The 27,960-nt window shown below is 50.8% G+C and overlaps 1 protein-coding gene across 3 annotated transcripts in view; it reads left to right on the top strand.

Annotated features, from left to right (window-relative positions):
- The first annotated feature begins 367 nt into the window (after positions 1–367).
- Positions 368–27,960, top strand: part of ARHGAP19 (Rho GTPase activating protein 19) — a 42,290-nt gene continuing 14,697 nt past the window's right edge. For 2 of the 3 annotated variants that reach the window (XM_074999962.1, XM_074999960.1), the window contains exons 1-2: positions 368–417; positions 20,654–20,919. In XM_074999962.1, coding sequence (XP_074856063.1) covers positions 374–417; positions 20,654–20,919 — 310 coding nt within the window. In that variant the 5' untranslated portion in view covers positions 368–373. Of the gene's footprint in view, positions 418–18,888; positions 18,918–20,653; positions 20,920–27,960 lie in introns of those variants that run through there. The other variant, XM_074999961.1, reaches the window with a different exon arrangement.

Below are 27,960 nucleotides of genomic sequence, written 5' to 3'. Positions count from 1 at the left end.
CCCTACCCCTGGCAGCGCAGACAGAGGGCGACCACCGCCCCCCGGCCCGGCCATGTGCCTGGCTCCACTGCTCCTTGCCCGCCCTCCCCGTGGGGGCGTGGCCTCAACTTGGGGGCGTGGCCTCCCCAGCCCCTGCCTACAACCCCCAGGATCCTTTGCGTCGCCGGCGGCCCTCCCCTCCCTCCTCCTCCTCCTCCCCCCCCCCCGCCAGGCAGCGCGCGGGCCGTCTGTTGAGCATTCGAACGGTCCAATGACGGCCACGCCCCTCGCAGGCCCCGCCCCCACCGTTAGTGTGACGTCACTAAGGTCAGCCAATCGCCGTGCAGGGCCGGGGGCCGGAAGGCCAATGGGGAGGCGGAGCGGCAGGTATGAGATGGCGGCGGGGAGCCCGGCAGCCGCGGGGCGGAAGAGCGGCAGGTAGGAGAGCGGCGGGGAGCCGGGTCCTGCTCCTCCCCCTCCCCCACTCGCGCCGAGCCAAGCCGAGCCGAGCCGAGCGGGGGCCAGTGCAAGTGCACCGCCGCCTGGCCGCGCGCTCCCGTTGCCGTGCGGGGGGAGCGGGGCGCGCTCCCGTTGCCGGGGGGCGGGGCCTTCCCCGCAGTGAGCGCGGAGCCGCGCGCGGACCCAAGCCCGCGTGGCCGGGTCCCTCGGGAAGGCGCCTGGGGCGGGGCTCGGTCGGCGGGAGTCCCCCGTCTCGGGGCGCGTCCCCCCGCCCCCCCCCGGGCGTGAGCTCCTGGCGCTCTGCGGCTCCCGCAGCCCTGCCCCGGGGAGCTCCGCCCCGCCCCGCCCCGCCCCGCCCCGCCGCCGCGTCCCCCGGCTGCTCCCCGCCCTGGCCCCCCGCGCCTGGCCCGGCTCCCCGCTCCTGCTGCGCCACAGGCGCCTCCGGCTGGGCGAGCGCCGGGCTGGGGAGTTCGCTGCTGCGCGTGGCTTGGACCCGTCCCCCCGCTGCTGCCCCCCCCGCACTTCTGCTCGCCTGGAGCGGGCGGCTCTGCCGGCGCCGTCCGCCCGCTGTTCGCTGCGGTGCCCTAATCGTGCCGCGCTCCGGGCCTGAGCCGCGAGGCAGGTACTGGGTTTATTTTGGAGCTGCCCCTGCTGGCGGAAGGTGTCAGCTGTCGGGTTCTGAAGTTTGTACCTCCCAGCAGCGCGCACTGGTGCCGTGGACGCTGTTCCCTTCCCCGCGCGCTGCAGAGGCTGGCGCACGTGCCCGCTCGCGGCCCCCCTTCTGGCGAGCTCTCGCACCTGGCATGCACCTGCTTCTGCAGGCCCTGGACGTCTTTGCCCTGGGGGAGGAGCAGCGCATCAGTTCCCATGTCAGCAAGTGGCTACTGGAACAAATGTTTGGAACAAGGGCGCTGCTGGGACACAGACCGGTGCTGAGCGGAGCCCAGGCAGAACTATGGCTTTGTCTACACTGGCCGGTTTTGTTGAGGAAAAGTGCCTTTTTGTCAACAAAACTGCTCGATTGTTTGCACTCGTGCAACTTCTATAGTGGGGAAAATGACACTTTCTTGACTAAAAAAACTTCCAGCTCCACAGGTAACTTTTTCTTTCTCCCTGCCTGTGTTGTTGTCAAACATGCAGTGTAGACAGCCTGAGGTTTTGTCATTGAGCCTGGCCCCCAGGAAGTGGCCCACAATTCCCAATCAGCTGCTCTGGTCAGTTGTCTGAACTCTGCCTGCAGCCAGGTGACCAGCTACCCACCCTGCCCCCTTACAAGCCCTGTGAAATTTAAAAACCATCTTCTGCTGCCTCAGTGCTGCACGATGCCCCCTCCCCTGTGTGCTGAGTCTCGTGGTGTTTTCCCTGGTGCCCTTGCCTGGCCTGGCCTGGCCTTGCCTTGGCTCCAAACATGCCCCTGCTTGGACTGCTGCAGAGCTGTTAGAGCTGGTCGGTGTAGGGAGAGCAGACTGTTCAGTCCCAGCTGTGAGTGACCCATAGGGGCTGACTGAGGTACAGGCATGCTTCTCAACTGTTGGGTGGAAAGGCATAGGAGCAGGACTTGCTGCAGTGCAGAGCAAAGTTTAAAGAACTGAGGCAAGCCTACAAGACCCATGGAGCAACCCCATGCTCTGGGGCTTCACCAAAAACCTGCCATTTTTATAAAGGAGCAGGATGCCACTGTTGGCAGAGACCCCCACCTCTATCACCAAGAGCCCTGTGGAAGTGTCAGAGGGCACAGTCAGGATTGCTGTGCTTCCTTCATGCTGTTTGACGACAATTTGAAAATGGTGCTGGCCTACTAAAACCAGATGACACATGATACCAAGGAAGGAACTGGGGAAATTTTGAAAGTCAGAATTCATATGGGTTCTGGAATATGGCCACAATAAACTGCAAGAGAAGTCCCAGAATGTGTAGAACTGACACATTGCAGCTTGGGAGGTCTGCCCGGAGTCTGACAGGCTAGTTTCAAATCAGTGCAGGACTGTGTTGAGGCGGTTATTGATATGAGCAGTAGCTATAGCTGTAGCAGAAAAACATACAGCACTGGAAACACTTTCTCATGCAGGCAAGCACTGAGCCTGATGGGAAGCTCTCTACTTGCACAGGCTGGGTCTATATTTAATTATGCTTGGGAGACCCTGTGCTCACAATAAATGAGCCATGCATGTTTTAATTTTGTATGCAGAACATGGCTTCTGAAAAGTTGCAGCTGTTCCCCCACCCCAGACCTTTCCTATGAGAGGGTGCTGTGGCACTCGACCAGCGCAGGGTTTCCCTGTCAGCTAGGGAAGGGTGAGTTCCTGCAGAGCCGCCTTTGCAATGCTTGTCTGGCTGGGCCATGAGACGGGCTATGGGATGACAGACGGACATGAGGTGCTGCAAGGTTGGGTCATGTGGGCTCACAAGTGGAGGAGCACAGACTGGGGTAGGGACTCAACGGGAGTGCAGGTGCAGGGCAGAGGGGGAAGGGGTACAGAGCACCGGGAGGAGGGGGGTGCCTGAGTGTAGTTGCAGATAGGGGAGAAGGTGCAGGGCCACATAGTGATAGGGAGGGGCTGAGTGAGGGCCCAAAACAAGGGGATGTGGGGGTGGAAGTGAAGGACTACATGGAGCTGAGCTGAGGGGAATTACTGCCTCGATAGAGGTGGAGGGTCACGTGTGCCCACTGAATGGGAGACAGAGTCGGCCAGGTTCTGCAATGGGCAGGGGCCTGCCACCAAAATAGCGATGAGCCATTTTTTTCAGATTCGGTTACAAAAGCAACACTTTAAGTGCTGCAATGCATGTGAATAATAACGTGAAACCGTACTGTCTGTAACACCTGTCTTAAGAACAGCACACTCACAATGCTTTGTACCAGTCAGCAAGCTTGGTACTTTCACCCCTGGATTGGAGAGTAAACGAGAGCAAGGAAAACATTGCTTCTGGGGAGAGGCATGCCCCTAATCCCAGGCTCTATCCCCCTGGGTCCACAAACCTGCCCCCATCTCCTGTCTTTACCTGCCTCAGCCCCCAGATCCACACCCCTGTACCCAAGCTTTACCCACCATCCCACAAACCTGCCTTCCTATGCCCAGGCTTAACTCTTCTCAGCCCCAAACTCATCCCTGCATTCCCAGGCTTAACCCCTCTCAGACCAAAACCTGCGCACGCCCCCCACCCCATCCCAAGGATTAACCCTTTTCAGCTGTTCAGATTCTCCAGCTGTGTGCACTGACCCTGGTCCTCTGTGGGCCTCCAACAGGGGCGGGCTGGGCTGCCCTCCCCTCAGCTCACCTGCAGGCTTAGCACTTCCTGCACCTGCAATGTGGGCAGCTCCCTGCCCTGCCGCTGCTGGAAATAATGGAACTACATTTAATTGGTTTAATGGCTGGATTCCTCCTGCTGCCCTGCAGTCCATTAAGCCAGCTAAATTTAGTTCCATTGTTTCAGCGGCTGCAGGGCAGGGAGCTGCAAGAGGAGACGGCAGCAGCAGTGTCCAAAACAGCAACTGACTCCTTAAGCAACCGTAAGAACAGCCACACTGGGTCGCAAGTAGGTCCATCCAGCCCAGCATGCTGTCTGCCACTGGTGGCCAATACCAGGTGCCCCAGAGGGGATGAGCAGAACAGGCAATCACCAAGTGATCAATTCCCTGTCACCCATTTCCAGCCTCTGGCGAACAGAGGCCAGGGACACCCTCCAGGCCCATCCTGGCTCAGCCGTTGATGGACCTATCCTCTGAATTTATCTAGTTCTTTTTTAAACTGTACTATAGTCTTGGCCTTAACAACATTCTCCAGCAAGGAGTTCCACAGGTTAATTGTGTTGCATTGAAAATGTATTTCCTATTATTTTAAACCTGTTGCCTATTAATTTCATTTGGTGATTCCTAGTTCTTGTGTTGTAAGAAGGAGTAAATAAAATTTCCTTATTCACTTTCTCCATGCCAGTCATGATCTGATCTATGTCTATCATACCCCCACTTAATTGTCTCTTTTCCAAGCTAAAAAGTCTCTGTCTTAATCTCTCCTCATATGGCAGATGTTCCATACCCTTAATCACTTTTCAGAGAGGTAACTGGGTTAGTCTGTGTCCTCAAACAGCAGGAAGTCCTGTGGTGCCTTTTCGGCCAAGATATTTTGGAGCATAAGCTTCCGTGGGCAGAGACCGATGCAAAATATGTTAGTCTCTAAGGTGCCACAGGATTTCTTGTTGTTTTTAATCATTTTTGTTACCCTTTTCTGAACCTTTTCCAGTTCCAATATATCATTTTTTGAGATGGGGTGACCACATCCACACACAGGATTCCAGATGTGGATGTACCATGGATTTATACAGAGGTAATATGACACTTTCTGCCTTATTAGCTATTACCTTGTTAATGATGCCCAACATTTTGTTAGCTTTTTTGACTGCCGCTGCACATTGGAGCATGTGACTCTGGAGCCATAGGATGCTCCCCTGTGCATGGGGACAGCTCCCTAGCAGTCCCTCCCTGCTCCCCAAAAAATCCATCCTTGTTTTTTCACCCATATGCAACCACCCTCCAAGTTCCCACCCAGGCTCCTTGCCAGCAATTATTTCCCTTTTCCTCAGCTCATCTGTTACCCAGACTCCTCCCAAGCCTTAACAGAGCTGCTAGATAAAACAAAGCAGCAGAAATGTAGCACTTTAAAGACTAAGAAAATGATTTATTCGGTGATGAGCTTTGGTGGGACAGACCCACTTCATCAGATCAATCTCATTTCCAATACAGACTGACATAAGTACAAAGAACCTAAAAACAAAACAAAAAAAAAAGAGTGGGGGTGTGGGGGAAGAATTGAAATGAAAACTGATAAATGAAATAGGATTGAAGGAAGGGGGTGAGAGGTGGGGATGTTACCCACAATTATTTCCAATGTGAGGACAACTTGTACCTCCAGATGAGTGGCTCTGCTGTGGGCACCCACAGGGCCCCATAGCATGCCAACGTTTTTATGGCTGACTTGGAAAAATGATTCCTCAGCTCTCGTCCCCTGCTACCCCCCCTTTACTTACGGTACATCAATGATATCTCTATCATTTGGACCCACGGTATAAAGAGACTGGAAGAATTCCACAGAGATTTGAACAACCTGCACCCTACCATCAATCTCAGCCTTGACTAGTCTACATGAGAGAGACATTTCCTGGACACCACAGTACAAATCACTGATGGCCACATTGACACCACCCTCTACCGGAAACCCACTGACTACTCCACTTACCTACATGCCTCCAGCTTCCATGCAGCTCGCATCACATGATCCATTGTTTACAGTCACGCCCCTACAATCGTATGTGCTCTGACCCTACTGACAGACCGAAAACTACAAGACCTCTACACCAATCATTTATAAAACTGAATTACCCACTGGGTGAATACCAGGTGAATACCCAAAGCCAGCTACTTCAAGAGAGGCCCAAGAAGATCAGCAGCAGAACACCAGTTGTCATCACCTGTAGCCTCCAACTAAAACCCCAGCAATGCATCAAGAAAAATCTGCAACCTATTCTGGGTCAGGATGCTGTACTCCAGAAGGCTGTAGGCGACAGGCCTGTCCTTTCCTGTAGACAAGCTCCTAACCTGAGAGAGATTCTCACCAGCAGTCACAGGCTACACCACAGACATACGAATCCTGGAACTTTTCCTTGCAACAAACCCTGCTGCTAACTTTGCCCACAGAATCACAGGGCTGGAAGGGACCTCAGGAGGTCATCTAGTCCAGCCCCCTGCTTCAAGCAGGATCAACCCCCACTAAGTCATCCCAGCCAGGACCTTGTCCAGCCGGGACTTAAAAACCTGTAGGGATGGAGAATCCACCACCTCTCTTGGCAACGCATTCCAGTGCTTCACCTCCCGCCTGGGGAAGTAGTTTTTCCCTAATATCCAACCTACACCTCCCCCTCTTCAACTTCAGACCATTGCTCCTTGTTCTGCCATCTGACACCACTGAGAACAGTTTCTCACCCTCCTCTTTAGAGCTCCCCTTCAGGAAGTTGAAGGCTGCTATTAAATCACCTCTAAGTCTTCTCTTCTGTAAACTAAACAAGCCCAAATCCCTCAGCCTCTCCTCATAGCTCTTGTGCTCCAGCCCCTTAATCATTTTTGTTGCCCTTTGCTGAACCTGCTCCAGCACATCCACATCCTTTCTATACTGGGGGGCCCACATATTTATTCTGGGGGTACCATCACTGGACCTAACGGTGTTTGTTAACAAGATCAAAGGCACTTTCGTGTGCACTTCCAGCAACAGTATATATGCCCTTATGTGCCAACAATGCCCTGCCACTATGTACTTTGAACAGACTGGGCAAAACCTTCGCCAAAGAATAAATGGACACTGAGCAGACATCAGGAAACTCAATACACACAAGCCGGCCAGTGAACACTTCAGTGGAGTGGGCCATTCTGTTAAAGACCTGAGTGTGTGTCCTGCAACGCAGAGAATTTAACAGATTAGAGTGAGAGCTTGGTGAGTTAGCGTACATATTCAAATTCAACACATTAATGTGTCATGAACAGAGACCTCAGCTACCTCAGGCATTACGGGGACTGCTTCCCTTCCTTTGATGCGCGTAATTATCTCAGACAGGGCAGTTATATTCCCCCCACCTCTCACCCTCTTCCTTCAATCCTATTTGATTTGTCAGTTTTTGTTGCTATATTTCTGCTGCTTTGTTTTGTTGGAGTAGGGACGAACACCTACCTCTCTGTTACTATACAGCTGCTAGATGTGATACAGTGAGGGGTGTCTGTGTGAGTGACAGGATGAGTAGCTCACAAAGGCCACTTGGCTGTAACCTAAGCTGTCAGGTAACACCTCTGTCCCTGAACAAAGCACGAACCCAGCTAGTTTTAAATTAGAGGCAGGCGGGGGGGGGGGGGGGTGTGAGAGAGAGAGAGAGAGAGTGAGAGAGAGAGATTGGAAGGCAGTTCGCTTGGCCTGGAGGAGGGGAACAAAGGGGGGAACCAAGACCTTGATGTGGGGGGCGCCTCCTCTCCCCCAGATGGATTGAAATGACTGTTTCTGGCTGCTGTACTGACACCTCTGCACTGTGCTGTGTCTCTGTCGACTAATAAACCCCCTGTTCTACCTGCTGAGTGACGGTCACTTCTGGCTGCAGACGAGGTGCAGTGCCCAGGGCTCCCTGAACCCCGTTGCAGGGGTGTGTGGGAAACATAGTTCTGTACTGTAGCTTAATTGAATTATTACTGAGAGTTCTACATTAACATGTCTAGCAAGGAATCTATTTGTCAAAAACCTTTTCTGAATCATTTTTCTGTATTGTTAGACATATTTGCTGACAGGTATTTTGAAATAAATGACCAATAATTGAAACTGGTGTGATTATGTTGTTCTGACAAAATGTGCAACATTTGACAATATTGTATGCAAAAATCTTAATTGTTTTAGCACACAATTCCTCCAGGAGTGACTTATGGCTGCCTGTAGAGCACCCTCCGCCCTGGTAAACCGACTCTGGCAGCCGCTCACGGCAGAGAGGAGAGGCTCTAGTAGCAGAGCACCGTGCTGCTATGAATTGGAGTGTAGAGGAGGGAGGCACTGCTTCCCTGTGTAGAGAGCCAGGCAGGGTATAAGCCCTGCGTGTTCTGACCTACAGCGCACTCGCTTTGCTGCACCATTCTTTGTCCGCATTTCTCTCTCTACCTGTGCTAGCTCTAGCTGGGCATGCTGTAGCTGCAGTGTGTCACAAGGGTACGTGTCCCCTGAGAGTCTCTTAGAACGAGCCGTTGTGGAGTGTTTTTGAGAACCTCACGCCTGGAGTTATTCTTCAAGGTTGCAGCCCTGAAGCTGTACAAATGTCGTTCTTCCAAAGAGCGACCTCTCTGAAGTGAGTGATTAAATCCTGTGACTGATGTAACCGGGATGTATGTGGTGCATATCTCAATGCTCTGACTACTTCCCGGCCCCCTCCCCTTCTGAAGGAGGCTGTGCCCCCCCACAGCATTGTGAGCTTGCTTGGTTACCTGCCGTTCCACTAGATATTGTGAGAGTGAATGACACTGCTGTGTAGACAGAGCCAGTATGGCATTGACTCCAGTGGAGAGAGGATTGGGCCCAACCTGCCTCCCAGCTCTGCCTCTTTAAGGGCTTTGAATTAAAATAGAGACGATTACAAAGATCTGTGCAACCCTGAAAACGAAGGCAGTTGCTGTTATTTTGTATTAATTGTTTTAACTGGCTAATTGCACAAGGGCCTAGGGACTGAATGTTAAGGTTCCTCCTTCTAGCATTGTTTATGCCTGCTCACGTGGCTGTTACAATACAGTAGACGCCCAGCTTAGGCGAGAGTTGCATTCTCGCAACCCCCAAGTAAGTCAAATTTCCCATGCAACTTGGGGGAGCCAGGAAGCTGCCAAGGGTATCTGCCCTCATCAGCTTCCCTGCTCCTGTCAGTGGTGGCAGCTGAGAGCCTGATTCTGGGCTGCTGCCACTGATAGGAGCCAGGAAACTGACCAGCGCAGCACTGGTCAGTTTCCCTGCTCCTCTGAGTGGTGGGGAGCTGGCACCAGGAGCCAGCTCCCCACCACTCAGAGTTGCATTAATCTGAGATGTGCGCACTCGAGTTGTGCATATCGTGGGGGTCTGCTGTAAGGTTTCTAATTGTCTGATGCAAGTGTATGCCTGTGCTGCTCACGTGATACAGAACGGGAGAGATGGAGCATTAACCAGATTATACTCCAGTCTGTCTAGCTCGTAGGTTCCCAGACGGGGGGGCATGAACACAAAAAAGCAGTCCAGTAGCACTTTAAAGACTAACAGAATAATTTACTAGGTGATGAGCTTTCGTGGGACAGACCCACTTCTTCAGACCAGAGCCAGACCAGAACAGACTCCATATTTAAGGCACAGAGAACCAAAAGTAGTAATCAAGGTTGACAAATCAGAAAAATATTATCAAGGTGAGCAGATCAGAGAGCACAGGGGCAGAAGTGGGGTGGGGGGAGTCAAGAATTAGATTAAGCCAGCGTGTTTCCTGAAAAGCTGGGTCTGTTGTCCACCGGTGACTTCTTGCCACCTTCCTACATGGGGGACAGGAGGAACCCCAGGTTCCCTCCAACTGCTCCTTGCTCCCCATGGCAGCTGCGCACTGCCTGAGCAGTTGGAACTGGCATGAACCCTGGACTCCCACTCCTTCCAACCCCCCATGCAGGAAGGCAGCAGGCAGAAGGAAGTCGTCAGTGGGCAATGGATAGGGCTTTTCAGGAAACACACCAGCTGTTTGGGGAGGGGAAGCAATGCGTGCACTTCCTGAGCCCTGGACCTGGCATGCAGCTGCAGGACCTCCAGGTGCCAGATGAGCTGTCCCCTCCACTTGCCCAGACCCCCATGAGTACCCTGCTCCCTTCCCAGGGCCCCACCAACACCATGCCCACTACCTCATGGCAGACACCTACCCCCACTTGCTCCTGCACCCTATTTTCTACTGAGGTTCTGCACCCCATCCCTATGCCACTCTTGGGCAGCCCCATCCCGCATACAGGATCCCTCATTTTCACCCCACCTCAGAGTGTAGAGGGGTCTGCAACCCTCGAATCCCAGAATAATTAATCTGGCCTGAGGCCTTGAACCTCAGTCCTACCTACCCACCTGCATGGGGCTGGGATGTCGGGGCGGGGGGAGGGGGTGTCTCAGTTAGGGTCACATCAGTGGCGTTTGGGGGGCTTGGGTTTATTTTCCATTTCACTTGTGGGGCCCTGACTTATTTTTCTGTGGGTCAGTGACCTTGCCCCAAAACAGATAATGGGGTCAGCGGAGAGAGGTCTCCAACACCACGTTTTACAGACCTCTCTCCGCTGATCCCACTTTGGAATTCCAAAGGAAATTACAACTACTACTGAAGGAACTCCCTGCTGCTACTCGGGACCTCATTAACTCAGACACACCATCTCAGCCGCAGCCTGGAATATTCTATTTACTTCCCAAAATCCACAAACCTGGAAACCCTGGACGCCCTATCATTTCAGGTATTGGCATCCTTACCACCGGACTATCCAGTTACGTGGACTCCCTCCTCAAACCCTATGCCACCAACGCTCCCAGCTATATCTGAGATACCACCGACTTCCTGAGGAAATTATAAAACATCGGAAAAGTTCCTGATAACGCCATCCTTGCTACAATGGATGGAGAGGCTCTGTACACTAATATTCCACATAAAGACGGATTACAAGCAATCAGGAACACCATCCCTGATGCCACCACAGCCAATCTGGTGTCTGACCTCTGTAACTTTGTTCTCACACACAATCATTTCTGTTTTGGGGACAATTTATACCTCCAGATTAGTGGAACTGCTATGGGCACCCGCATGGCCCCACAATATGCTAATATATTTATGGCTGACCTGGAACAACGATTCCTCAGCTCTTGTCCCCTCTACTTAAGATACATTGATGACATCTTTATGATTTGGACCCACGGTACAGAGGCTCTAGAAGAATTCCACAGAGACTTTAACAATCTACATCCCACCATCAACTTATGCCTCGATTACAACATGCAAAAGATACATTTCCTGGACACTACAGTACTAATCAAGGATGGCCTGATAAGTACCACACTGTACCGAAAACCTACTGATCGCTATACTTATCTACACCCTTCTAGTTTCCATCCTGCACACGTGACTAGATCCATTGTTTACAGTCAAGCTCTTAGGTACAATCTCATTTGCTCTGATCCTACTGACAGAGACCAAAAACTACAAGAACTTTACCAAATATTCATAAACCTGAATTACCCACCAGGAGAAGTAAAAAAACAAATCAACAGGGCCAGACGAATACCCAGAGACCAGCTACTCCAAGATCGGCCCAAAAAAGCCAAGAACAGAACACCACTGGTCATCACCTACAGCCCCCAACTCAAACCACTGCAACGAATTATTAAAGACCTACAACCTATTCTTAATCAGGATGCTGCACTCCAGAAGGCCCTGGGTGACATGCCTGTTCTCTCCTACAGACAACATCCCAATCTCATGAGGATCCTTACTAACAGCCACAGTCTATACCCCAGGAACACCAGTCCTGGAACCTTTCCCTGCAACAAAGCCCGCTGCCAGCTTTGTCCACATATCTTCTCTGGAAATACCATCACTGGATCTAACCAGGTTACTCACAGAATCACGGGAGCACTTTCTCGTGCTCCTCTACTAACATCATATATGCCATCATGTGCCAACAATGCCCAGATGCTTTGTATATTGGACAGACTTCTAACTCCCTTAGACAAAGGGTCAACGGGCACAAAACAGACATCAAAACACTCCAGATCCACAAACCAGTTAGTCAACATTTGAATGGAATGGGGCATTCTGTCAATGACCTCAAGGTATGTGTGTTACTGAAGAGAAATTATCACTCCGTTTTAGAAAGAGAAGTGGACGAGCTGACATTTATATTCAAATTCGGCACATTAACACATGGTTTAAATCGTGATGGGAACTTTCTGAGTCACTATAGGGACTCGTCTGCATACTTGGCTCAATCTAATTCTTGATCTTCCCCCCCCCACCCCTCCACTCTCTGATTTGCTCACCTTGATTATCTTTTTCTGATTTGTCCTCCTTGCTTACTGTTTTTGGTTCTCTGTGTCTTAAATATTGAGTCTGTTCTGGTCTGGCTATGGTCTGAAGAAGTGGGTCTGTCCCACAAAAGCTCACCTAATAAGCTATTTTGCTAGTCTTTAAAGTGCTACTTGACTGCTTTTTGTTTTGATAGTGTATAGACTGGCACGGCTTCCTCTCTGTTGCTTTAATGGGTGAAACTCAATCTGGCATAATCAAATTGTAGCAATCACTGGAATCTTCTACATTTTGCAACTTAGCCAATGCCCAAAAGTTTGCAAAAAAGAGTTACAGGTGAAATCTGAACCTTGTGTAGGACGTTTTGTTTTTTAAGTTAGAGTAACCAAAAGGAATGTGAGGAAAGCAGGGCAAAATTTCAGTAAGGAAGTATTTTCTATTATGATTTACTAGAAGACTTACCTGGCATTTCTTGGGTCCTGCAGAGCAGGGGCTGGAGGCAGGGGGTGTGCAGGAGTTCGGGCAGGGGGCTGGAGATGGGGGGGTTCAGGGCAGGAGGCTGGGTGTGTGGTGGGGTGCAGGAGTCAGGGTTGTGGGGTGAGGAGGGGCTTGGGAGCCCTGACAGTTGCTGGGACTGTGCTGATCGGCCAGTGGCTCCTCCCAGGGAGGACAGGGACCACAGCAGCAGGGGCTGTGCTGGCTGGCAGCTGCTTCCTGGGGGACACAGCAGTGGGGTTCCCTACTCCCTGCCCCCACTGTTGCTGAGAGCTGGGATGGGGGTGTGTGATCTGGAATGAGGCTTTGTAAAAGAGGGGGCCACTTATCCATGGCTGGTGGCCCGCAACATGCAGAGCTGTGGCCCCAGCTGGCCACTCTTACAGCTGTGGCTGCCCCCTGTGGTTACTCTGCATTATAGCCGTCCCCTGTACGTGCTGCTCCCCCACCCCACAGTAATTGCAGAGTCCAGTTGTCCCTGCTATCAGCCACCTCCCTTTCCGTTTCCTGGGAAACCGTTAGCTTCCAGGCACATCCCATTGTCCTTGCGTAGCCAAACCCTGACCGTCAAGTTATAAGAAGATGCGCAGCAAATGTGGTGGTTCTAACTCCTAAACAGTAAGAGTTCTTGACCAAAGGGTTTCATGTATGGGCAGATGTGCATTTCTACAATACAGAGTAGGCTATTTGGATTGTGGTAGACTCTGGAAGCACAAGTCAGGGATTGGCACACCATTGTGCAAGGCACTGTGAACACACAACAGAAAGCTTGTCCCTGTCTCAAAGAGCTTATAAATATATGCAAACACTACTAAATATTAGCATTTAAAATCTCTATAGAAAACTAAGTTAGCCGATAGAAGTGTAGGACTGGAAGGCCCTGTTTACACTAAGAGAAATTTTCTGCTGATAGGAATAAGGGGATTTCGAAGTTGGCGGAGTCCTTTCGAAAAGGACCCGTCTGGATGAGCCGCGTGGGAGTGAAAAGCGGCAATTTCGAAGTGCTGCAGCCAGAGGTAAGCTAAAGAGGCGCTGAATATACATTTCAGTGCCTCATTAGTATTCTTCGAAATGGCCATTAGCATGTCTATTTCGAAGACTTCTGTTAGTGTAGATGTAGCCGAAATCACTGCAAGAGGTCATCTAGCCCAGCCCCTTGGGAGGAATTATTGTGGCAAACCTGCCAACAGAATTTTTTTTTTTTTTTAAACACTCAGTGATGTTAGTCCTGCTTTGTCTCAGACATGTTAAGTCTGTGAATTCAATATAAATTACATTACCAGTGTTATGCTTAATGTAAATTATAAAGTAATTTTTAATGTCTCCATAATCACTTTTCGTTTTGGATTTCTTAAATCTTTCCTTAAATAGAGGGAGGCATCATCTTCTAATCCTCTTCTAGTCCTTTTGGTACCTAAAATGTATTTCATGTAATTCCAAATACAGGTTCCCCCATTTTTCTCCCTTCTTCTCCCCCCGCCCCCCACAAGAAAACTGGAATGAACCCTGTCTGGGCCTGGAACTTCATCTCTAGACATTTTCATTTCCTGATTCCTGCTCTGGCACTATCCCGGTCTTCCTTTTTGAGGACCAAGGCAAAGAATCCATTGCAGTTTTCTATTTAGTATTTTCTGCCTCTCACTCAACCCTTGGTATCTGCTAGTGACCTCACTGTTTGCTTATTAGCCTCTGCTTTTCTGTGTTCTAAACATTTCTTATTTATTACCTGTGGAGTCTGTCTTCTGTTTCCTGCCTTGTTTCATACATTTTAACCCTCTTAATGCTGAATGTGAGGATGTTCTCACAGTGCAATGGCTCTGACAGAATGTTGGCACTTCACTGAGAGCCTGGGAGGTACACACCGGAGAACTGGAAATACATTTTTCTCTCATCTGCCGTGTACATGAGGTGGCACTTAAGTGGTTAACTTCTTTCTGGCCTTCCCGCATTGTAGATTTTGGTTCTCGGGTATTCCGCTGTAATGGGAATGCTCAGCTGCACATTCCTTCGCTTCCCTGGAGATATTTTCCATTCACTTCCTTACAATATTATCCCATTGATACGCATCCCAAACATTCTTTTCACCAGCTCGTAGTCTGGCAGTTTAGGTCTGTTTTTAGTGCTGATCTTCAAAGACGTCCATCGGATTGATTCAGGCTACACAAGGGATCAACTCATCCTGCGTGATGGTGACCTCCGACAACAGCAGCACTCTGCTGAAATATGGACCTGTTCCCCCGAGAGTGAGACGAGTGTGCCTGACAGCTTCCTGTGCGACTTCTCCATGAGTGCATGACTTGCTCCCAGGAGGTGCTAGGTTCACTGTGAAGCTTCTGAGCAAAATGTAGAGCCCACTGCTTTGCCCTAGCTTTCTCCATAATAACAACGCTAGCCCCCCAGCCAAATATTAAACCTGGGGCTAATTACGGGGATGGGAGTGGAAGGGGAAAAGCTGACATTGACTCCTTTACTGTGTGTTTTGAGATGATGTAAGGCACTTCGGTACCATGGCAATGGGTGGTCTGTAAAAGCAGAGATGGAAGAATTTTTAATTACAAACCAGGCAGCAAATAGAAATGATGTGTCTGAGCAAACGCTTCTGTCCCTTTTGCTGCTGTTCTGTGAACTCTGTGCAGGTGGGGCACGTCCATTCTCCCTGTTTACCCTCGATATAGCAGGCAGGAGCACTGGGCTTTGTCTGAGGGTTACACAATGTATGGCATTGCTGATTAACAGGACTATTGTGTGGAATGCCTGTGGGGCTTTATTTCTGTGCAGAAATGGGGTCCTGCTTTACATTTTTATTTTGATTATCCATAGTGATACACAGACCTCTTGTGTGTAAGGAAGGGTCGCTAATAAAGTGACCTTTATAAATTAAAGGCTCGCTGAAGTGGAGGAACAGGCAACTGGGGGCTAGTTCCAGCTGTGTCAGTCAGGGACGACAGGAATCCAGGAAATACAGAGAGGGGGACAGAAAGCAGAAGAGCTACGGATGAGTGCACAGTAATAGGTAATAGGATATTCACAGAATCACAGAACACTAGAACTGGAAGGGACCTTGAGAGGTCATCGAGTCCAGGTTGCTGACCTCATGGCAGGACCAAGCACCATCTCAGACCATCCCTGACAGATGTCTGTCTAACCTGCTCTTATAGCTGTCCAGTGATGGAGATTCCACAACCTCCCCAGGCAATTTATTCCAGTGTTTAACCACCCTGACAGTTAGGGAGGTTTTCCTAATGTCCAGCCTAAACCTCCCTTGCTGCAGTTTAAGCCCATTGCCTCTTGTCCTATCGTCAGGGCCCAAGGAAAACAATTTTTTCCCCTCCTTCTCCTTGTAACCCTCTTTTAGGTATTTGAAAACTGCTGTCATGTCCCCTCTAAGTCTTCTCTAAACTAAACAAGCCCAGCTCTTTCAGTCTTCCCTCAGCTCATGTTCTTTAGACCTTTAATTGTTCTTGTTGCTCCTCTCTGGACCTTCTCCAATTTCTCCACATCTTTCTTGAAATGCAGTGTCCACAACTGGGCACAATACTCCAACTGAGGCCTAATCAGCACTGAGGAGAGCAGAAGAATGACTTCTCTTGTCTTGCTGATGACGCCTGTTAATGCAGCCCAGAACCATGTTTGGGTTTTTTTTTAACAGGGTCACACAGTTGACTCTTACGTAGTTTGTGGTTCACTATGTTCCCGAGATCCCTTTCTGTGGTACTCCTTCCTAGGGCGTCCCATCCTTCCTAAGTGGAGCACTTTGCATTTGTATTAAACATCATCCTGTTTACCTCAGACCATTTCTACAGTCTGTCCAGATAGTTTTGAATTATGACCCTCTCCTCCAAAGCAGCTGCAACCCTTTCTAGCTTAGCATACTGCAAGGGTGCTTTGGGGAGGCCTCAGGAACATGCTGTGACTGGGCAATAAGGAGCTGCTCTGTGCTTAGCCTGCACTGCCCCACCCCACCACACCTGCAAGAAATGCCCAGACTGAGGTCAGCGTTAGGTAGCAGAGCAGCTTACCTGGCGGAAGAAAGTGCTCCTGCAGCTCTCCGCCTCTAGGGGGGACAGCAATTGCCTGAAGGTCCCTACCTGAGGACAGGAAGCACCGGCGTCGGGAACCCCTGAGACAGAGGCACTTCCTGCTCTCTCCCTCTCTCTCATAGCGACTCCCTTTGCTCGTGCTGATTCCCCACGTGGGCCGTGTCGACACGAGCCCCAGACGTCGAAATGGCCATGCAAATGGCCATTTCGAAGTTTACTAATGAAGTGCTGAAATACATATTCAGCACCTGATTAGCATGCGGGTGGCCGCGGCACTTCGAAATTGACGCGGCTCGTCCAGACGGGGCTCCTTTTCAAAAGGACCCCGGCTACTTCGAAGTCCCCTTATTCCTATCTGCTCATAGGAAGAAGGGGACTTCGAAGTAGCCGGGGTCCTTTCGAGAAGGAGCCCCGTCTGGACGAGCCGCGTCAATTTTGAAGTGCCGCGGCCGCCCACATGCTAATGAGGTGCTTCATTAGTAAACTTCGAAATCGAAGTTTGGGGCTAGTGTAGACACTGCCATGGTGTTTATGGACTGCCCTGCCGGACCTGGTCAGGAGGCAGCCGCTGCCACACCAGACCTCGCCACAAGAAGGCACCAAGGGTGAGCTGACCCCTGCACACCAGTATTGCCTCTAATTTTTTGTGTCGTTACGCAGAATGACTTTCCTACATGCACCAATGTGGAGGTGCTGTATCCCATAAGGTAAGTCATTCTGCACATGGACAGTGTTTGACAGGGGTGCTGCTGAGGGGGGTGGCTCAGGGATGGGGGAGTGGTGTGGGGTATGGACTCTGGGGGGTGCTGAGGATGATGGGTTCAGGATGCAGGCTGCCCCATGAAGAAAGATTACACCCAGCCCTCGCTCACTGCAGCAGCTTGACTCTAGGTGAGAGGCACCTCCCCATGGCCCCTGCGGCTCCAGCGAGCACAGCCAAGCTAGAGATGCCTGTTCTCCAGCTGGGACGGATCCGGGCTAGGCTGGGAGGGGGCCAGGAAAGGCGCCTGTCTTGCAGCAGCTCTGGGGCAGCTCCAGGTTGGGCGCTGTGGCTGGGAGAGAAGTACCCCTCCCCTGACACCATCACAGACCTGCCACAGCAGCTCTGCTGCAGCAACTTTGCGCCCGTGCTGGAGGGCCTGAAACGTAAGCCCGTGTATCAACGGCCTGGTGTGTGGCCTGAGGTATGAGTGGTCAGGATTTTGCTAATATAACCCAAAGCTGAGCTGTGGGCAAGAGGCAGGCACCACTTACAGGGTCTGGCAGGAGCAGGGCTGCTATTGCAGAAACACACGTACTGAAGAGGTACGAGGCACAAGTCACAAACGCATCCCAGAAGGGTGCTACCAGAGCCTTTGCCTCTGATCTGATCCTGTGGCCCTCAGGTGCTCTCTCTCTGTGTAGAGCCGGGGCAGCCTGCAGACACAGCCGTGCATTTATCAGCGTGTGACAGAGCAAGGTACCTGTCGGGACTCCGCCTCAGTGGGGAGAATCGCTTCTGCTCAGGATGCAGTAGTTTCATGCTGGGCCCGGCGGGCACAGGCCCTGCTCTGTACAGCCTCCCTGAGCCCCTGTGTAGTGCTTCTTAGGGCCTGGCTGCACAGCTTACAGGGAACATAGCTGCACACCTCCTGGGCCCAGATTGCAAACTTTGGACAATCAGGTGGTAGGAAGTGCCCAGGCAAGGCAACCTTTAGGTGTTCCTGAGTGTTGGACCTGTGATAGCCCTCACAGAGCTGTGGGCGTTGGGGGATCTGGATTCACCTACCAGCCCTGCCCCCCGTTCCAATGGCCTAAACCCACGATCACTGGCCATGCTTCCGACCAGCACAAACCGGCACGAGCGCCAAGAGCGTGACTGGCCAGTATGAAAGCTGGCACTGGGGGGAGGAGGTGCGCTAGCCAAAGCCAAGGGTGTGGCGTCAGCATGACTGAGGGACATGGCGGTGGCTCTACTCACCCCAAAATGACATCGTGCTTCAATCCAGATAGGGGACCTAGTGACGTGGTTTCACTTGTAGTAGAGATGGGTTAAAATGGGGCCCATTTGATAGGTTCCTGACAGATTGCTTAAGCCCAAGAGGTCCCTAATTCCAAGTCCTAGGTCCATTGCAGATGGAATTGTTTGCTGTGCCTTTGGGAAGTGACCTCATCAGTTTGCCCAGCTTTTCTTTTCTGTTTTGTCTCTGCATGACTGCTGGTGCCCAGTGCGTGCCAAGGGGCCCTACCGACCCAATAATGCGCCTTTGTCCTGTAGCATGCGTGGAATTTGCATAGGCTGTGCTGGGGCAGGCGGGTGTCTTTGTTTTTGGAAACAAGGAGCAAGTTCTTTTCTCAGTGTCGTTCCTTCCCAATGCCTCTCCAAAAGCTGTCAACGTTCATGTAAGAGATTTGGGTTTCTGGTTTTGCATTAGCCATTATTGAATTTACTGAAACTGTAGCCTCTGGAATATGCATAGTGCTCATGTCTGTTGGTTCTGGTCTGGAGTGTTGTTTTGATTTTTTTCTCACAGCGCCTGTGAATTTAGATCAGTTATCAATGGTGGAAGCAAGTAGTTTGTGTTGCTTGATATAAATGCTAGAAGGTATTTACATATCTAGTCTGTGAGTGAATTTGCAGGCAGGGTGGCTGGGACTAATATTAAACCTTCTCATAACATAAGAATGGCCACACTTGGTCAGATCAGTGGTCCAGCTGGGACGCTGTTTTATCTTCCGACAGTGGTCCGTGCCAGATGCTTCAGAGGGAATAAACAGGACGTTTGAGAGATGCAGCCAGCCTCTGTCCCTCAGTCCGAGCTTCTGGCCGTCAGAGGTATAGGGACAGCCAGGGCATAGGGATTGCATCTCTGTAGCCGTTGATGGATCTATCCTCTGCAGACTCATCTAATTACTTTTTCCTATCTCACTTATACTTTTGGTCTTCAGCATCCCATGGTAATGAGTTCTGTGGGCTTACTGTGTGTTGTGTGAGAACTGCTTATGTTTGTGTTTAAACCTGCTGCCTATTAATTTCCGTGGGTCATCCACGGTTCTTGTGGTATGTGGAAGGGTACATAACACTTTTTCTCTACATCATTCATAATTTTATAGACCTGTATTGTACGCCCCCTCCGCCCTCTCTTTTCTAAGCTGAATAGTTTGTCTTTTTAATTACGCCTCCTGTGAAAGCTGTTTCATACCCTGGGGATTTTGGTTGCCCTTCTCCGTTCTTTGTCCAACTCTGGTCATCCCATCTCGAAGACAATATCAGACCTGCCTGCAGCATTCAAAGTGTGGGTATACCTTGGATTTTTATAGTGACATTATCCAGAGCTAGCAGTTTGAATCTTTGTGAAAGCTAGGGAAAAGTCTTGATATTTGTCTGTACATTGCAGAGTATCCACCTTTGCCTAAATGTAGGGTTCCACTAGTAATCTTACGTAGGTACCACCTGAGATGAAGTCAAGGCAATTGCAAGTGCTCTTGTCTTTGGTATGAGGTCCAATTAGTGGAGAATCAGTCCTACTTTTTGCCCCCTAATTTTGGTCTGAGCACACTGAGGCCTGGGTTTCCTGGGGGCCTGACTTAATCGTGAAGAAGAAGGTAGCTGCAGACTGCATCACAGCATTCCATCTGTGTCTGTGCTTTTGATACCTGGTATATTCCTTGGAGATATGTTCATTGTTACAGGTGACTGTTGCTTTGGTATTGTGACTAGAGCCTTGAGCTTTAAAGTTTGGTTACTGGTTAAAATAGCTGCGTTGGGATCTTTTTCCCTAGCTGTGAGGCTTCTACCCAGAGGTGTTTAGTGGTCTGGTCTGAAATCTTGTTGGCAAAATTGATTGGACAGAGTTGTGACAGTTGTGCCGTTTCATGTGTGCACAGTTGTTAATTATAATGTTAAAAACCAAAACGCCGAAGAGCTGCTGTTCCAGCTGCACTGAAGGTACATGTGCACTTGATTAGTAGCACGCATGGAACAGGTGGTGGTCTTGGGGAATGCACTGCCAGCTCCGATATAATAATGTCTTTTCCAGAGTGATGCTGCTCAGGAGGCCTGGAGGCTGGGGCGACACTGGGAGTAGGAGTGAATTCTGGGGGCAATGTTTTACAGCCCATCTCCCTTTCTTTCCCAGTGATGCCATCTGCAGGTTTGTCATCTGCAATGACTCGTCCCTCCATGGGCAAACCGTCATCTTCAACCCTGACTTCTTTGTGGAGAAGTTGCGTCATGAGAAACCTGAAGTCTTCACAGAGCTGGTGGTCAGCAACATCACCAGGCTTATTGACCTTCCGGGAACAGAGTTGGCCCAGCTGATGGGGGAGGAGGACCCGAAGCTGCCTGGTGGCACTGGCTCAGCCTCTACTTTCTTTCGGTCTCTGATGTCTCTGAAGCGTAAAGGTAGGCGCTGTCCACATGGGCTGATGTGCAGCACCGAGGTCGCAGATCCGGGCTCCTTCAGCAGCACCACATACCAGGCGTTCCGTAAGGCACCTTTGGGAGGCAGACAATGATGCGTGTGCTCTCTGTTGCATCCACCGTTGTCTCCTCTTCTCTTCTATTTCGAAGCTCCTCTGCGTCCCAGGCTCCTGCCCTAGGTCACAACCACCTCCTTCACCCAAACTGCTGCCCAGACCTCATCGCCCCTCCTGCACCCAGTCCCCTACCCAGAGTTCCCGTCTGCACCCGGCCTCCCTCCCACACCCCACGTGGCCTCTATTAATATAATGGAGACATGTGCCCCTTGGCCACTTTCCAAATTCTGGGAGTGGCCCCCCTGCAACAAAAGCTATTGCCCATCCTGGGTGGAGCACCTTGTTCCCCTCACCCACGTTCTCCATCAAAAATGCTACGCTTACAAGGAGCCCGTGGAATTTTTTAAGAGGATAAGGCAATATGCAGCATATGTGAATACGGTTTAGGCATTAAACTCAACATAGGCTTCCAGAATGCTTGAGAGAGAGAGACGCACCCACCCACCCCCAGCCAAGTGTTCTGCAGCTGGGTCTTTAGTTGTCAGTCCTTAGTGTTGCTTGGTCAGTTTCAGGGGCCAGCTGAAACTACGTAAGAGGGAGGGGGAGCGGGGGCCTCTGTTGGATGCAGTTGAAGCTTCTGCGTTTTTGAAAAAAGAATGCCAAGCCCCATGGTAATAAACCCCCTCTTACTTGTATAGCAATAAGTTTCCCTGCAAGTCTGAGCCCTGCTGTGTCACACTGGCGTCAGTAATTATGAAGACTGCTCCGAATCGGCCTTCGTTTTGGTTGTTGGCAGTGCCCATTTCTTATTTTGATTTTTCTTTCTCTGTTATGTATTTCATCCTTGGGGGTGTATGGTTCTGCTTTCAGGTCTGTCTGCCTTTTTGAAGCCCTTTTGATAATTAGGTGGTTCCTTTCAAGTTCTTAATTTTTTTTCCTTGTGATCATCTGGTTCAGATAGCATTGGTGTCTTTTATTCCTTATTTGTTAGCATATCATACGTTTCTTTATTCACAAAAGAAAGTAACAAACAGTAAATACCGTAAACCCTTGAGTTCGAGGGGGTGGTTGTGTGCAACTCAAATTTTCACTCAAGTTGACAGGAAACACCTGGTTCCTGGCTCCCTTGGGCTTGCAGGAGCTGGGGAACTGACCAGCCTACCAGGGCTGGTCAGTTTCCTGGCTGCCAGAGTGGCAGGGAGCTGGGAACCAGGAGGCAGCCTGGTTCCAGTCTCTCTGCTGCTTGCTCATGACTGGTCAGTTTCCTGGGTCCCACCAGCGCAAGGGAGCTGGGAACCAGGCTGCTGCTTGATTCCCAGCTCCCTGCCCCTATGAGCTGGTCAGTTTCCTGGGTCCCACAAGCCCAGGGGAGACAGGAACCAGTGACAGCCATGGGGCTGTGGGTCTCCCTGCCCCCCGGCCATGGAATCTGGGGCTGCCCCTGCCAGCCAGCCGCTGCCCAGCCAGCTTCTAGCCACGAGGGTGTGGCTGTCCCCACCCCACTCCCTAGCACTAACAACCCCCAACCCCGCCCCCGCCCCGCATAAACACGAGAGACCTGCATTTCTAAGGGATGTACCTCAGGGGATTACTGTAATGTTAAAAACAAGTCTTCACAGAGCAAATGTGTCTTTTACAAAGCAAAGGTTTCTTGCAGAGCGGGAGTCTTCTACAGAGCAAGATGGGACTGATAAACCAGCTCCTTTTCACTACTGCTAAAAATAAAATAAAACCAAAAGCTGTTTCCATACTAATGGTTAAAAAAGCAGTGTGGACCGAAATGAGCACAGCTATTGCCACTTACAGTGATTTATCCTTTAAAGTGTTTCAAGTTAGGTGTTTGGGTCTGCAAGGCCCTTGCCTGCCCCAGGATGTGAGTAAGCCAGGTTCTAGTCCCCGCTCCAAGTCAGGCAGAGGGGGCATTACAAACATGGGTCTCCCACCTGTGCAGCCCCGGCTCAGCGCAGCCCCACCCTTGGCAAAACTCGATGCAGCTGCGCAGCCCCAGCCCAAGCCCCCCGCATCCACAGTCCTGGCTCAACCAACCCCCCCCCCCACTCAATCCCCTGTGTGGGCCCGGCCCGGGGTCCTGGTTCAGCTCAACCCCCTGCGGCCATGCAGCCCTAACCCATCACCAGGCTTAACCTTCCCCGACTGCCCCTGCTCTCAACCCAGGACTTACCTTTCAGAAGGAGCTCCACTTGCTCCTGTTGCTTGCCTGGCTGCACAGCTCCCTGACCTGCTTTCTGAAACAGGCGCCAGCAGTCACTTTGATTGGATTAATAGTCTGGTTGGCTGTTAAGCCAATTAAACTGAGTCCTGCTCTTTCCTCTGCAAGCAGGGAGCCGAAGGCAGAGCCCTGCTCTTGTCCCTGCTGTCTGTTGGGGTGGGGGGTTAGTCATGCTTAGAGCATGCCCACAGGTAGGGCAACACCTAGTATGAGAATCCCATTGTGGCTTAGGTGTGAGCTAGGGCTCCAGGCATCTCGGCAGCATCAGGACTCTGATGCTCTGCTCACGCCCAGCAGTGGACGCTTCGGCACGTCGGGCTTTACAGGCAGACACGTGCTTGGGAACTCGAGAGGCACTGAGCTGGGTTTGTCAATGCTAGCAGTCCCAAACTGGTGGACTAACATGCCTAAGAGTCTCTTTGTGAGTCTAGTGGCTAACCCATAGCCTTCAGAGGCTCTGAGATCTATTGAAATGTTCTGCCCTTTCTTCTCATCACTAGTTGCACCCATAGAGTAGCCTTGGCACTGTGCCCTATTGGACTTGCCAGCCTTTCCAGAAGTATTTCTCTGTTGCCCACACTGCCCTCCCACACATCAGGGCAGGCCCAGACATTCCTCATAAGTTTTCCCTCTTCACTCAGCTGGGCAGAAACTAATGAACTCCATCTGCGCACCCTGATATCCGCTCACCATCAAGCCATGGTATCCCATTTAGATCTGCCGTCACTGGAATAGCGTCGGTGTGGGCTGCCGCTCTCCAGTAACTGCACCTGTCGCTGTGCCTAATTGATTTGAATTAACTTTACTTTAAAGGACTCGTTGCCTCTTCAGAGCTCTTACGACGATCTCTTGAGAGGAGCCTTTCAATGAAGCTTTATTAGGCTTCCTCCTTTATTTCTTTGGTGGTTTTATTCATTGTAGACATCCAGAGCATTGATTTTAATGACTTTCAGAACCGATGTCTCCAGCTGCTCAGATTCCACTGTGAATAGCCCAGAGAGCTTAATCCTTCTTGATACAGTCTAAAAGAGTTTTCACAGATCTGCACTATATCCATATTACAGCTGTGCTGGCAGTGTTTCAGAGCTGCAGTTCTCAGCTAGAGAGGACTTCTCTCTGTGTGAGAGACTTTCCCTTCCCTAGCATAAGAACGGCCACATAAGGTCAGACCAAAGGTCTGTCTAGGCCAGTGTCCTGTCTTCTGACAGAGGCCAGTGCCTGATGAACCAGAGGAAGTGAACAGAACAAGTAGTCATCAAAGTGATCCCTTGTCTGACACCCATTTCCTGCCTCTGACAGACAGAGGGTGGGGACACCCTTCCTGCCCATCCTGCCAATAGCCAGTGATGGCCCGACCCTCCAGGAATTTATTTGGTTCTTTTTTAAGGCCTGTTAGTGCCTTGGTCCTCACAATGTCCTCTGGCCAGGAGTTCCACAGGCCAACTGTGCGCCGTGTGAATAAAATCTTCCTTTTGTCAGCTTTAAACCTGCAGGCATGTGCTTCTCTGGAAAATCAGGTCCTGAGTTTGGTGCGCAGGATCCTTTTACAATAAGAACGAAAGATCAGGCCAGTGGTCCATCTAGCATTGGATCCTGTGTTCTGACCACAGCCAATGCTGCATGCTTCAGAGGGAGTGAACAGAAGAGGGACATTTCAAGTCACCCATTTCCTCTTGTCCAGCGGACACTTGGGGCATGGGATAGAAGTGCTGCCCATGCTGGCAGATGGCCCTTGCCTCCAGGAACGTCTCTCTTTCCTTTTGAGCCCAATTGTGCTTTGACCATCACAGCGTCCCAGTGGTGTGAAGAAATACTGCTTGTGTTTATTTTAAGCCCGCTGCCTATTAATGTCATTAAATAGGTGGTGACTCCTTCTTGAGCTATATGAATAGGCCAGTAACACTTATTGAGTTGCTTTCTCTACATCAGTCATGATTTTATAGACCTGTGATACCAACACACTTGGTCATCTCTTTGGTCAGCTGAGCAGTGGAGCGTTCTGAATCTCTCGTGCAGAAGCTGTTCTCTACCCTAATTATCTTTGTTGCCCTTCTCCATACCCTTTTTTGAGATAGGGCAGCCAGAGCTGCAGCATTCGTAGCGTGGGCCTTCCAGGGATTTGCACAGTGGCATTATGGTACTTCGTTTTATCCCTTTTCCAACAGTTTCTGACATTCTGTTCCTGTGTGTGTTCTGGCTCTTTCCTGAGTGCCACTCTGCACTGAGCAGCTGCTCTCAGAGAACTATGCCCGATGATGCCAAGAGCAGTAACGGCTGACTCACACGCCATGGTTTTGCATGTGCAGGTGGGATTGTGTTTCCCAGTGTGCACTGCTGGGCAGCTGTACGATGCTGGGAGAGAGCTAGGTGCCTAAGAATGGGATTCACAGAAGCCAGCGAGCTGAGTGAACTTCAGCCTGCTGTAGTCGGTAGAGAACGCCAAGAGAGCAGTGAAGCTTCAATCCCATCCCACCAAGGTAACTTCTAACTAAGGGCTGGAGGGGAGGCATTTATCTCTGCTTGGGATTCACAGCTTTGAACAACAGTCCTGTCACTTCTGGAGGTAGAGGCTTATGCTAGTGTAACAGTGTTTACAGGCTGGATGCTCTGGGCCTGCCCCGCGTGACGTCAGGCAGGACGAAGGGGCAGTGTGGCTCCCCTCAGGGCACCTGTCTCCAAGGCAAGGAACCTCTGGGTGTCCGTGCTCCCTGGCTCTGACCTCGTCGTATTCAGCTCTTGTGAACCCCGAGAGCCCCTGCAGCTTGTCCCCAGGATGGGACCCTGGGGAAGCCTCGCATGCCCCACAGGGCCGTGCCCCCAGCTCCACACTCAGCAGGAGCTCTCAGCCAGCGTGTGAAACACGAGGGTTATTGGCTGAGGGGAACACAGCGTAGAGCAGAGCTTGACAGCGCGGAAACCGGGCCGGTCAGCAAAGTCCATCTGGGGGGAATCCAGAGCCCAAGGGCCAGGCTGACCCCCAGTCCCAAAGCAGGACCTGACTCACTTCCAGCAGGCCTGCCCCATTCACTCCTGTTCCCCTCCTCTGTCCTTTTGTCTCTTTCCTGGGCAAACAGGCCAGCTGGGCTTTGTCTGCACTCCCCAGCTTTTAGTGACAGGACTGTTGCTGTGAAAGTCAGAGTGTATGCTGTTTGTCCGCTCTGTTGCTGACAAAATACTTCCACCCTCCCATGCACGGGGTTTGCTCTGTTCCTAGAGGGCACTCCTGCTGGCAGAGCTGTTTACGCTGTCACTGGCCTGGGCAGAAACTTTTGCCCTTTAGTGGTTTTTTAAGCACCCGTGAAAGACAAAGTTTTGTTGCTCTCCTCTACTTTGTTTTTCTGAGTGATTGCTCACGTCCATTCAGCGTAGGCATGCGTACTCGCCACATGCACCGGTGCTGGAGGAGGTTTGCCCCCAGCAGTACCCATGGGGAGCTGGACTAGGCACCCCTGGAGCAGTGCGCCGCATAGGACACCTCCAAACAGATTCAGTGCCTTCAAGGCTGGAGGCCAAGATCAGTGTTCAGACCTAAGTATGCCTGAAGTCAGTGGTTCCCAAGCTGTTCACTCGTGCGGAGCCCCGAAAGCCCCACACGAAAGCCCCTTTGCGATACCCTCGTGGACCCCAGGGTGGGAGCCACCCTCCTAAGTTTTGAGCTTCCTAATTCTCCCAGAACTCACAAGTTACAGCGGTGCCTGTTGGTTTCAGAACCAACAGTGCAACAGCTCCTCAGGCTCAGGGCACACTCCATTGTAGGTGGGAATTACCCATGTTGGGCTCTCTCTCTTGTCACTGTCTTGTAGCCTGTCATCTCTAACTCACCTTCCACAGAAGGCAACCTAGTGTTATATCCAACATCTCCTGGCCACAGGAGCAGCAATAGCCGTCCCATCCCACAGCTGGTTGGTTATCCATCTCAATACTGATTTTTTTTTTTCATTGTAAGCCCAAGACCTGGAATGATGGCCCCTTGCATTCTGGTACTGAGAGTTCAATTATTGTTGGCTCAAAACTTGTTCACTCAAGTCCGCCAAGCCCATTCCTTTCTGACCGGAAATGCCCTGGCACTAAAAGTTTTACAAGATGCTCATTCATGTTTCAGCAGAGAGTTCACATTTTGATTCTTTTAGGATAGTTTTGATTCCAGGTTCACCCACGGTTGCTTAAAAGCCCAGAAGATGGGAAGGGAGTTACTCAGAGTCCTACAGCTCAGCCTCCATTCACCAGACACTTCTGTCAAGCTCTTGGGAGAATCCAAGCTTTCCCTCCACCATTTTCTGCTGGTGCTCCTCCGCCCGCACGTTGGAGGAGTGGGGAGACTTCCATTCAGTCTCTTCTCCATCCGCACTGGAACCCATTTTTGACCACTGGGAGAAGATCCTCCTGTATGATACTAAGGGGGGCAACTCTCGTTAGTGTAATGATTCCCCATTTACAGTCGCATGCGGAGACCAATCACTTAGCCAGTTATTAATCCATTTTGTGTGTGCCATGTTGATTTTGCGTCATTCAAGTTAGTAGTAGTAGTAGTAGTAGTAGTATCATTCAATTTATTTTATCCAAAATATCACGAGGCACCAAGTCACATGCCTTGCAGAGGTCTAAGTATATAATAAATTGCCATCATCAACCAAATTTATCTCAATAAACAAATTAGTTTGACAGGGTCTATTTTCTAGAAATCCATATTAATTGTCAGTAATTAGATACTCTCCTTCAAATCTTTAATCAAGTCCT

This window comes from Carettochelys insculpta, chromosome 7 (genome assembly GCF_033958435.1).
Source record: "Carettochelys insculpta isolate YL-2023 chromosome 7, ASM3395843v1, whole genome shotgun sequence".
Taxonomy (NCBI): domain Eukaryota; kingdom Metazoa; phylum Chordata; order Testudines; family Carettochelyidae; genus Carettochelys; species Carettochelys insculpta.
The sequence above is the reverse complement of the archived record's forward strand: the minus strand, read 5'-3'. Positions and strand labels throughout refer to the sequence as shown.